This window comes from Capricornis sumatraensis, chromosome 6 (genome assembly GCF_032405125.1).
Source record: "Capricornis sumatraensis isolate serow.1 chromosome 6, serow.2, whole genome shotgun sequence".
Taxonomy (NCBI): Eukaryota; Metazoa; Chordata; class Mammalia; order Artiodactyla; family Bovidae; genus Capricornis; species Capricornis sumatraensis.
Window position 1 is genome coordinate 74,443,299 of NC_091074.1, and position 12,797 is coordinate 74,456,095.

The 12,797-nt window shown below is 44.6% G+C and overlaps 1 protein-coding gene across 1 annotated transcript in view; it reads right to left on the reverse strand.

Annotated features, from left to right (window-relative positions):
* LOC138080755 (putative serine protease 47) overlaps positions 1-12,797 on the reverse strand; it is a 79,847-nt gene that overhangs the window by 27,241 nt on the left and 39,809 nt on the right. The window contains exon 7 of the mRNA XM_068973618.1: positions 12,003-12,346. Within this exon, the coding sequence (XP_068829719.1) occupies positions 12,003-12,346 (344 nt within the window). The remainder of the gene's footprint in view (positions 1-12,002; positions 12,347-12,797) is intronic.

Here is a 12,797-nt window from a genome sequence, read left to right on the forward strand (position 1 = left end):
ATTTTGAGCTTTAAGCCAACTTTTTCACTCTCCTCTTTCACTTTGATCAAGAGGCTTTTTAGTTCCTCTTCACGTCCTGCCATAAGGGTGGTGTCATCTGCAATCTGAGGTTATTGATATTTCTCCCAGCAATCTTGATTCCAGCTTGTGCTTCTTCCAGCCCAGCATTTCTCATGATGTACTCTGCATAGAAGTTAAATAAGCAGGGTGACAATATACAGTCTTGACGTACTCTTTTTCCTATTTGGAAACAGTCTGTTATTCCATGTCCAGTTCTAACTGTTGCTTCCTGACCTGCATACTGGTTTCTCAAGAGGTAGGTTAGGTGGTCTGGTATTCCCATCTCTTTCTGAATTTTCCCCAGTTTATTGTGATCCACACAGTCAAAGACTTTGGCATAGTCAATAAAGCAGAAATAGATGTTTTTCTGGAACTCTCTTCCTTTTTTGATGATCCAACGGATGTTGGCAATTTGATCTCTGGTTCCTCTGCCTTTTCTAAAACCAGTTTGAACATCTGAAAGTTCATGGTTCATGTATTGCTGAAGCCTGGCTTGGAGAATTTTGAGCTTTACTTTACTAGCATGTGAGATGAGTGTAATTGTGTGGTAGTTTGAGCATTCTTTGGCAAAATTCCCTGAATAGTCAGAGATAAATGTTTATATACCAGATTAAAAAAAGGATGACATTTAGGGCTTCAAAGGGAAAGTATGTTTCCCACTGAAAGGAAGATTCTATTGAGTTTTTTTATACTAATGTCAGGTGAGTTTGGACTTCCCTGGTAGCTCAGACTGTAAAGAATCTGCCTGCAATGCAGGAGACCTGGGTTTGATCCCTGGGTCAGTAATATCTGCTGGAGATGGAAATGGCAACCCACCCCAGTATTCTTGCCTGGAGAATCCCATGGACAGAGGAACCTGGTGGGCTATGATCCATGGGGTTGCAAAGAATTGGACGTGACTGAGCAACTAACACACATAAACGCAGCCGAGTTTATACTTTCTCATGCTGAGGGTCAGTCTTCTTTCAAGAAGGAAACTTTCTTGGAGGAGGGTAAATAGCAGCTGTATTTCTAAAGGTTCTGCTAAAGTTCAGCTAACAATTTTTTTTTTGTGTGGCTGCTGATTGCTGAGATGTTTCCAGTTTAAAATAATTTCCAGACTGCTTTCATACCACTTTGGTGAGCTGTTAATGCCTTCAGTTTGATAACAACTAGCTAGCTTTTGCTTCTGCAGTATATCAGATTCATATGTCTTCCCCAACGCAGAACACTTTCAACACTTACCCAATGAAGAAATCCTAATGTTCCATGCTGTCAATGCATTCAGGAGAGTGACTTAGTGCATAGCTCCTGTTGAAGATCTTGTCTCCCCTCAGTGACAGAGAAACCAGCGCAGGTGTTGGATTTTTATTTACCCTTCAGTTCAGTTCAGTTGCTCAGTCGTGTATGACTCTTTGCGACCCCATCAATCGCAGCACGCCAGGCCTCCCTGTCCGTCACCATCCCTGGAGTTCATTCAAACTCACGTCCATCGAGTTGGTGATGCCATCCAGCCATCTCATCCTCCGTTGTCCCCTTTTCCTCCTGCCCCCAATCCCTCCCAGCATCAGAGGCTTTTCCAATGAGTCAACTCTTCGCATGAGGTGGCCAAAGTACTGGAGTTTCAGCTTTAGCATCATTCCTTCCAAAGAACACCCAGGGCTGATCTCCTTTAGAATGGACTGGCTGGATCTCCTTATAGTCCAAGGGACTGTCAAGAGTCTTCTCCAGCACCACAGTTCCAAAGCATCAATTCTTCGGTGCTCAGCTTTCTTCACAGTCCATCTCTCACATCCATACATGACCATTGGAAAAACCATAGCCTTGACTAAACGGACCTTTGTTGGCAAAGTAATGTCTCTGCTTTTGAATATGCTATCTAGGTTGGTCATAACTTTTCTTCCAAGGAATAAGCATCTTTTATTTTCATGGCTTCAATCACCATCTGCAGTGATTTTGGAGCCCAAAAAGATAAAGTCTGACACTGTTTCCACTGTTTCCCCATCTATTTGGTAAGTAGAAGTAATGTATGCCTCCTTCAGGCCTGGCCCATAAAAATGTTCCACGAATGATTCTCTATATGCTTTCTCCATCTCATATTTTGAGATAGAGAAACTAGATGCCACATTTATATGGCTTTTCCAGTTGTTCATTGCTAACATATAGAACATATCCTGGTTCAAATAGGTTAATATGCAAGTGGACAAAATTTTTCCCACACGCGGATATCTAGGATGGAAGTAGCCATTTGAAAAGGGCATCTGCTGGTCTTGGAGAGCCTCCCATAGATGAGGAAGGCAACTGGGACTCCACTGGGGACATAGACGCTGGAAGCAGCCATTCTGGTGGGCTCGTTCCACCATGAGGATGCCGATGCTGTCAAAAGCCATTTTGGAATCCTCACTCTAGTTTATTAGTGCTGACGTGGCCCTGCCCGTCAGGCAGTTAGCACCAGTTCTGGGATACCCCAGACCAAGCAGCTAGCCAGGCAGGGCTGTAGCATCACCTATCAGCAGACCAGTTGCCATAAGAACCCCTGCGTCCCTAACCAGTTGGGGACAAAACCCACCCACCAGTGGGCCAAAGCCAACTCCGGGAACCCTAGAACTCTGCAGCCAGAGATCCCAGCACACAGCTCCACCCACCCCTGGGGAAATGCCAGCCCTAAGGCTATCACAACCCCTTTAGCCAGCCAAGACCGGACCCACCTGCTAACAAGTCAACACCAGCCTCAGGACACCTTCAGCCCCTCACCTAAATGCCTCAGGGTCTAGCCTCTCCTACCAGTGGACTGACACCAGGTTTTCCCTGGTGGCTCAGATGGTAAAGAATCTCCCTGCCATGCAGGAGACCCTGGTTCCATCCCTGGGTTGGGAAGATCCCTGGAGAAGGGAATAGCTACCCTCTCCAGTATTCTTGCCTGGAGAATTCTATGCACAGAGGAGCCTGGTGGGCTACAACCATGGGACTGCAAAGAGTCCTACACGATGGAGTGATTAACACACACACACTTGGAACACCTCAGAGTCCACAGCCAGCTGTGTCAGGAACCAACCTCACCTACTGGCAAGCCAACACCAGCCCCAGGGATGCCATGGGCCAGGCCTTGCCCACCAGCGGGCTGACACTGGCTCTGAGACACCCTACCTTGCAGCCAGCCATCTGGCTTCACCCACCAGTGGACCAGCAATAGTCCAGAGACCCACCCAAGGGAGGGCTCTGCAGTTGGCTGCTTTGTGACCCAACCACCTCAACCACAGGCTAATATTTTATTAGTCTCAGGTGCCTAACATAGTGCTGGGTGGGGTTGATACCAGTACATAGGTCAATGCAGCAGAATAGAGAGCCCCAAAGTGAACCCACACATACATGGGCAATTAATCTATGACAAAAGAGGCAAGACTATATGCAATGGGGAAAAGATAGCCTTTCAATAAATGGTACTGGGGGAACTTCACTTGTGGTCCGGTGGCTAAGACTCCTTGCTACCAATGCAGAGGGCCTGCATTTGATCCCTTCTCAGGGAACTAGATCCCTCATGCACACTACAATAAAAAGTTTACTGCTGCAACTAAAGATTCCACAGGATGCAATGAAGAGTGAAGATCCCACATGCTGCAGCTAAGACCTGTGCAGCCAAATAAATAAACATTTCAAAAAATAAAAATAAAAATAGATTTTGGGAAAACTGGACAGATACATGCAAAAGAAACAAACTGGACTACTTTCTCACACCATAGACAAAAACAAACTCAAAAGGGATTAAAGACCTAAATGTTAAGAACTGACATCATAAAACTCCTAGAAGAAAACATAGGTAGTACACTCTTTGACATGTCTTAGCAACATTATTTTAGATCTGTCTCCTCAGGGAAGGAGAAATAAAGCAAAACAAGCAAATGAAACTACATCAAACTAAAAAGATTTTGTACAGCAAAGAAAACAAGCAACAAAATGAAAAGGCTGCTACTAAATGGGAGAGGATATTTGCAAATAATATATCTGGTAAGAGGTTAATATCCAAAATATACAAAGAACTCATACAACTCAACATCAAAAAAATAAAAAAACAATCCAATCAAAAAATGAGTGGAGAAACTGAATAGACATGTTTCCAAAGACATACAAATGGCCAATGGGCACATGAAAAGATGCTCAACATTACTAATCATCAGGGAAATGCAAATCAAAACCACAATGAAATATCACCTCAAGAATACTGGAGTGGGTAGCCATTCCCTTCTCCAGGGGATCTCCCTGACCCAGGGAATGAGCCTGGGTCTCCTGCATTGCAGGCAGACTCTCTTTACTCTCTGAGCCATCAGGGAAGCCCTTTTTAAAAAGAGTAAGCCCTAAATCACAAGGAAAAAATATTTTCTCCTTTTTATTTTGTGTCTGTATGAGATAATGGATGTTCACTAAAATTATTGTGGTAATCATTAAAAAAGAAGAACAAGCAAAGGAAACTAGAACTCAGGAAAAAAAATCTAAGCAAAAGTACAAGACCTATATTGACAAAAGCTGTCAAAGCTGACCAATGGACATAATTTTTTTTCCTTCTAACTAAATGGAAAATCATTGTACATGGACTGGTTTGGAAGACCCAAATATAGTGGTGTTTCTTTTGCCCAAATTAAATCTATAAATTTCAAGGCAAGCCCCACTTAAAATCCCAGTTGGATTAAAAAAAAAGAACTTGACAAGATGATTCTAAAGTTCCTTTGATTCACGGTAGCATTCTTTGTTATAGCAAGGGATTGGGAACTACTTAATGTGCATTGGAAGGGAACAATAGGATGCTAAATTGCTATTAAAAAGAATGAAGCTGAACTATAAATATTGACATTGAAAGCTTTCCAAGATCTATTGTTAATGAAAAAGCAAAGTACAGAACAGAGTGCATTCTACCCTACAACCAGGGCCAAAAAGGAAGGAGCGTATGTATGTGTACATATGCACACATGCTTGTGTATATCTAGAATACTTCTGGAACAACACAGAAAAACCTAATAATGATAGTTTCCTTGGAGAAGGGAATTTCTGGAAGTGGGGGTTACAGATGGGAGGGGAAACTTGCTTTTCACATAGCCTTTCATCATCATGTATGTGCATTAATTAAAAAGAAAAAAAATTTATCAAACAAGTTCACTTGGAAGCATATGCATAAGAATAGGCAGATTCTGACAAAGAAGACCATGTAGGGGATTTATTCAACTGAATTTCCAAATGTACACAAAGTTGTAGTAATTAAAATTCTGTGATAGCAGACCTAGAATAGACAAATAGATTGATGAAGCAAGGAGACCCAGGTATACTGTGTTAATCTAGATCCTCTGAGAACCAAATTGCGAGATACTGCTGCATTGTTGGTGGGAATGTAAATTGGTACAGTCACTGTGAAGAACGGTATGGAAGTTCCTCAAAAAACTAAAAGTAAAACTACCATAGGACCCAGCAATCCCACTACTGGGCATATACCCTGAGAAAACCATAATTCAAAAGGACACATGTACCCCAATGTTCATAGCAGCACTATTTACAATAGCTAGGACATGGAAGCAGCCTAAATGTCCAATAGATGAATGGATAAAGAATACACACATATACAATGGAATGTTACTCAGCCACTAAAAAGAATGAAACAGGGCCATTTTGTAGAGATATGGATGGACCTGGAGTTTGAAGTAAGTCAGAAAGAGAAAAGCAAATACAGTATATTAACCCTTGTATGTGAAATCTAGAAAAACGATACAGGTGAACCTATTTCTAAGGCAGGAATAGAGACACAAGTATAGAGAATGGACGTGCGGATGCAGAGGGGAAGGGGAAGGTAGGGCGGGTGAGGTGTTAGGACTGATGTGTGTACACTGCTGTGTGAAATTGATTGGTAGTGGGAACCTGCTTTGAAGCACAGAAAGCTCAGCTTGGTGCTCTGTGATGACCTAGATGGGTGGGATGTGGGGGAGAAGGGTAGAGGGAGGCTGAAAAGGGAGTAGATATATATGTACACATATAACTGATTCATTTCATTGTACAGCAGAAACTAACACAACATTGTAAAGCACTTATATTCCAACTTAAAACAAAAAAAAAGAGCTCATATGCCACCGCTGAAGATCTTGTATGCCCCAACGAAGATCACAGATCCCAAGCGCTGCTGCAACTAACACCCAGAGCAGCCACATAAATAAAAACAAATATTAAAAAAGGAGAATATGAAAGGAACATCAGAGGATGTAAGTGACTGTGAGTAGATACAATGTATTCCATATAGAGTAAATGGTTGTACTTATGTACAATATATTATGTTTTATGGAATATAGTGAATCCATTAAAAAGAAAAGAATACTATAGCTTTACATAAAACTAGTATGTAGAGATCTCCAAGATCTCTTTCACTATTAAGTGAAAAATCAATGTGTGGAACAATGTTATAGTGATTTCTTTTGTGTTAACTTTTAAAACAAAAGAAAAATCAGTATGGATAGTATATGTTAATAAATGTAATTCTTTCTAGGAAGAATCACATGCTATCATGTTTTTCTTTTCTGAACGGTTTCTATTCTCTAGCCATGAATGATTATTGCTTTTATTATTTAAAAACATCCATAGATGGAGAGTGAGATTATGGTTTCCTCTGTATTTTTTTCTGAATTTGAAAAAATATAGCAAGCATTATTTTTAAAATTTAGGCTGCACTGTAAGGATGTAAAATCTTAGTTCCCTGATCAGGGATCAAACCTACGCCTGCTGCAGTGGAAGCAGGGAGACTTTCCCAGACTGCCAGGGATGTTCCAGGAATATTATTTTTAAATAACATTAAAAAAAAAAAGAAAAACTTTACAATAAAGAAGTTGAATCTGATGCCTATGGTTTATTGTGGCATGAAAAGAGAAAGTTGTACAGCAAATGTATTATAAGAGCCTCTTTATTAATGAAAAGCAAACATATGGAACTATATAATATACTTGCATAAATATGGATAAATAGTATAATAGATATTGATACACGATGGATATAGGTGCACACCCACACACTAAGCAGATAATAGGGCTGGTGGGTGGCGAGGGAAGTGATATTGAGGGTATAGATGGAGGAGGACTTCAACTGCACACACGTCTTACTTCTGCATTGTAGCCTTTAAAGTTTTTCTTATTCCTTATACTTTTACAGAGTCACCAGACTGTATCCAAGACTTTCTTCCTGAGAAGTTAGATTTTTTTAAGTTCTCGGCAATTATCAGTTGCTGTCTCTTCACTAACGCTTCACTAGCATCCTTTCTATTCCCTTCTGGAACTCCTATGTATCTAGATCTAGATCCATCTTTGAACTTATTTTTAGGCACCTTTACCGAGATATAATTCACATAGCACATAATCATTCACCCACTACTAAATATATATTTGAAATGTCTTAAAGTGTCTTCCATGTTTCTCAACTGTTCACATTTTGGAAACAACCCTTTTGACTGTGGGTACTCTGGAAGAACTTATCCATGCTATTTCCTAAGTCCATGGGAACATTGCTTCTTTCCTCATCCCTTGTCCTAATCATCTCTACCACCTAGCTGTTTCTAAGTTACATCCTTTTGCAGTAGACCAGTAATATAGTCAGTTCAGTTCAGTTCAGTCACTCAGTCATGTTCGCCTCTTTGTGACCCCATGAACCGCAGCACGCCAGGCCTCCCTGTCCAACACCAACTCCAAGAGTCCACCCAAACTCATATCCATTGAGTCGGTGATTGCCATCCGACCATCTCATCCTCTGTCATCCTCTTCTCCTGCCCTCAATCTTTCCCAGCATCAGGGTCTTTCAAATGACTCAGTTCTTCGCATCAGGTGGCCAAAGTATTGGAGTTTCAGCTTCAACATCAGTCTTTCCAATGAACACCCAGGACTAATCTCCTTTAGGATGGACTGGTTGGATCTCCTTGCAGTCCAAGGGACTCTCAAGAGTCTTCTCCAACACCACAGTTCAAAAACATCAATTCTTCGGAGCTCAGCTTTCTTTATTGTCCAACTCTCACATCCATACATGACCACTGGAAAAACCATAGCCTTGACTAGACGGACCTCTGTTGACAAAGTGACGTCTCTGCTTTTTAAAATGCTGTCTAGGTTGGTCATAACTTTTCTTCCAAGGAGTAAGTGTCTTTTAATTTCATGGCTGCAGTCACCATCTGCAGTGATTTTGGAGCCCAGAAAAATAAAGTCAGCCACTGTTTCCATTGTTTCCCCTTCTATTGGCCATGAAGTAATGGACTGGATGGAGAAGGCAGTGGCACCCCACTCCAGTACTCTTGCCTGGAGAATGCCTCGGATGGAGGAGCCTGGTTGGCTGCGGTCCACGGGGTTGCAAAGAGTCAGACACGACTGAGTGACTTCACTTTCACTTTTCACTTTCATGCATTGGAGAAGGAAATGGCAACCCACTCCAGTGTTCTTGCCTGGAGAATTCCAGGGGTGGGGGAGCCTGGTGGGCTGACGTCTACGGGGTCGCACAGAACCAGACACGACTGAAGCGACTTAGCAGCAGCAGCAAAGGGACCGGATGCCATGCATAAGAAGCAGTAAAACAAAACAAATGTCACTACAGAAGTATCAATGAATGAAATAAATTTTTATCATATATGTCAGGATGAAAAAACTGAAATAATCAGTGAAAGAGAAAATAACTTAGGGAAAAAGAGTCAGTGTAAAACAGGAAAAAAGGGAATTCAAAATTAAAATCTCTATAAAAGAAAGTGGGAGAGAAAGATTTGTGGACTCTAAAAACATTGCTTAGTGCCCTGAGTGTCATGTCATTTCCAAACATGTGGACCCTGATCTATACCACCTCAGTCTTCCCTGACAGCTCAGCAGGTAAAGAGTCTGCCTGCAATGCAGGCGACTCAGGAGACTCAGGTTCAATCCCTGGGTTGGAAAGATCCCCTGGAGGAGGAAATGGCAACCCACTCCAGTATTCTTGCCTGGGAAATCCCATGCACAGAGGAGCCTGGTGGGCCACGGTTCATGGGGTCGCAGTCAGACATGACTGGATGCACTAGCACCTACACCATCTCATCGTGCAAACACCTCCTTGCTGGATACTGCCTTCAGCAGAAAGCCTCTGTCCTTGCTACTTTAGCAAGGCTATATATATGGTACCTGGGCTTCCCTGGTGGTGCAGAGGTTAAAGCATCTGCCTACATTGGGTTGGGAAGATCCTCTAGAGGAGGAAATAGCAATCCACTCCAGTATTCTTGCCTGGAGAATCCCATGGACAGAGGAGCTTGGTGGGCTACAGTCCACGGGTCGCAAAGAGTCTGACACAACTGAGCGACTTCACTTTCTTTCACTTTCACTATATGGTACCTAACCTTTAACCAGGCACTCAAGCCTGAGCACACCTTTCAGATCTTTTAATCACGCAATCCCTTGCCTAACTTGTCAGTTCTTTCAGTATGGCAAAGAAGTAAGAAACTAAGACTGAATAATTAACAGGTGACCAGATTTCTTTCCTAGACTCCCCTTTAGTAATCCCGTAAACAAACTGTGTGAACAAGATAAGGACTAGAGGAAGATCACAGGGAGTCCTGGAGCCTGCATGCAATGACTCTGACTCAATCTCAAGGATTAACTGAAATTACTTCTCTCCTTTCCCTAGTAGTTCAGCTTGTAGAGAATCTGCCTGCAACGAAGCAGACCCCGGTTCGATTCCTGGGTAGGGAAGATCTGCTGGAGAAGGGAATGGCTACACCCTCCAGTACTCTGGCCTCGAGAATTCCATGGACTGTATAGTCCACGGGGTCACAAAGAGTCGGACACAACTGAGTGACTTTCACTTTTCCTTTAAAATTTTCACTATTGAGTAGAATCTCCAGAAGTAGTTTTCTGAGGGACACTGAGTTTGTCATCTTCCCAGATTGCTGGCACTCTGATAAAAGACAACTTTCCTTTCTATCAGCGTTTGTAAATTTGATTCTGTAAGTGGTAAGCAGTGGGCCTTGATTCAACTATTCTGTAATCCCCCTTCTCTATCTCTCATCCTCACCCTGACATCCACCCCCAACCCAAGATTTTACTCTTTTGTTGTAACTCAGTTCAGTTCATTATGTCCCTTCTGAACCTAAAAGTGAGAACAGGGAATGCAGCTCTTGCATGTTGGGGGCCTGCATATGGTAGACATGAATGCATATTTCTTTTTAAAAAATATTTATTTATTTATTTGACTGCATTGAATCTTAGTTGCAGCATAGTGAAAGTGAAAGTGAAGTCGCTCAGTCGTGCCTGACTCTTTGCGATTCCATGGACTGTAGTCTACTAGGCTTCTCTGTCCATGGGATTTTCCAGGCAAGAGTACCATTTCTTTTTCCAGGGGATCTTCCTTACCCAGGGATCAAACCCAGGTCTCCTGCATTGCAGGCAGACGCTTTACCCTCTGAGCCATGCAGGATCTTTAATTGCAGCATGGTAACTCTTAGTTGTGGCACATGGGATCTAGTTCCCTGCCCAGGCATCAAACCCAGGAAGCTGGGGCAGTGAGTTTAGGACCAGGGGGTGGGTGAGGGGACATGGGGGTGGGTGAGGGGATGTGAGGGTGGGTGAGGGGACGTGGGGGTGGGTGAGGGGATGTGGGGGATGGGTGAGGGGACGTGGGGGTGGGTGAGGGGACGTGGGGGTGGGTGAGGGGACATGGGTGTGGGTGAGGGGACGTGGGGGTGGATAAGGGGACATGGGGGAGGGGGAGGGGCCATGGAAGTGGTTGAGGGAGCATGGGGATGGCTGAGGGAGATTCTGGGAGTCTACTCTAGGATCAGAGATGTGAGGACTGCCAGACTGGACCTCAGCTCGCGGCCTGACAAGGGCCTCCTCGTCCTGTCTCCAGCTCAGTCTCCTAGATCCCCCACATTCAAGAGCCTTCTGTGCTGCAGGCTGGAACTCCCTTCTTTATGGCCTGGGTCATTATACTCCAGTTCAACTCAATTGTCCTGGACTCTGGGAACTTCCCTCTACCTCCACCAGGAGGAGCTCCTCCCTCCTCCAAACCCGGGGAGTGATGCTTCACTACCTCACTCCCCTGCACTACAGACACCTGACGATATGTCTTACTTCCTATTACGGGCTGAATTGTGTACCCCAAATTCTTATGTTGAGTCCTAACCTCCAGCACCTCAGAATGTGACTTTCTTTTGGCTGTGCAGTCCAGCAAGTGGGATCTTGGCTCTCCACCCAGGGACTGAACCCACATCCCACGCAGTGGCAGCCTGGATTAAACCTCTGGACAACCAGAGGTCCCCAGAATGTGACTTTATTTGGAGTAGAGCTTTTAAAGAGATAACTCAGTTAAAATAGGACCCACTAGGTTGGGTCCTAATCTAATATGACTGGTGCCCTTTTAAGAAGGGGAAACGTGGACACAGACACACAGAGGGAAGGCAGTGTGAGGACAGGGAGAAGATGGTGTCTACAAGCCAAGGCGAGAGGCCTCAGGCTGCTGGGCTCCGGAACCGTGAGATGATAAATGCGTGTTGTCTAGAACACATTGCCTGTGATATTTGTTACGGCAACTGGAGCTGACTGATGTTCTTCCTCTGAGGCCTGTGCATTTCCATGGTAGGAAGACACCCTTCTCTCTCCCCAGCTGGACTCCTTCAGAGTCCCCACCCCTGCCTCCTCCTGCTGTAATGTTCCTGCCGGTTCCTGTTTGCTTGTCCAGGGAATCAGACGACAGACCTCAAGAGAAGGGCTGAGTGCTGAGGATCAGGAGGAGCAATAGGGCCCCAAGACAGAATCAGGATGACTCTTTCATTTGTTTTTATTTGGCTTTTCAAGCTTGGATTGTGGGGGTCACAGCTGGTAGACAGGGAAGCCAAGAAGGGACCACTGAGAGTGACGGGGCTGGGGGAGGGGAGAGGGGAAGGTTCCAGTGAGGAGGCTGGAGCCTGAGGCACAGAGCAGGAGCTGAGGGGCTTGGCGCATCACCGCATGGTTTGCCTCGGGGAACCAAGCAGGAACAGCAGCAGGGGCCAGGTCTGTGGAGGCCCAAAGGCTGTGCCCAGCACAGACGAGGCGGCAGCCTGCAGAGACTGGTGTGGAAACTGGGTCTGTGGAGGAGTGGACGTGGGCTCAGGGAGCGGTGTAAGAGCAGACATGGGCTCAGGGTGGGGTGTGAGTCTCTGGATCTCTTCGATCCAGTTGGTGAAGTAGGCGACATTGGTGAAGATGCTGGGGTAGATGGGGTGTCGGCAGTCAAAACCCCAGCTGGCCAGCCCCATCAGAACCCAGGAACCGATGAAGTCACAGACGAGGGGGCCCCCGGAATCGCCCTAGGAAAGAAATGGGAGTTCACGTGGGTGACTGAGCCAGTTCTGAGAAGACCAGGTAGCAGGGTGGGGCTTATGAGTCTCTGCCCTCCAGCCTCATTCTGTGAAATTCCAAGCACCAACTTCCCACTGCAGATCAGCCCAATTAAGCCATGCAGGCAGGCACTGGAATGATTGACCCTCAAAACAATCACAGATCTATATCCATCAATATATGGATGCTATGCCCAGGGAGGGTGTGGTGGCCAGGGACAAAGCACTGTCCAAGGCCAAGAAGGGACAGACAGCTGCAGGATCTGAGCTCAAGAAGGCTGGTCTGAGAGTGGAACCAGCTGAAGCTGCTGCAGACCTGGATCTTGCAAATTCTGAGCTGCAGCAGCACATGTCCACCCAGGTCCGCCTCCTTTTTCACTCAATTAGTCAGTCCTTTAGTTTTCTCTCAAATTCTTGGTTG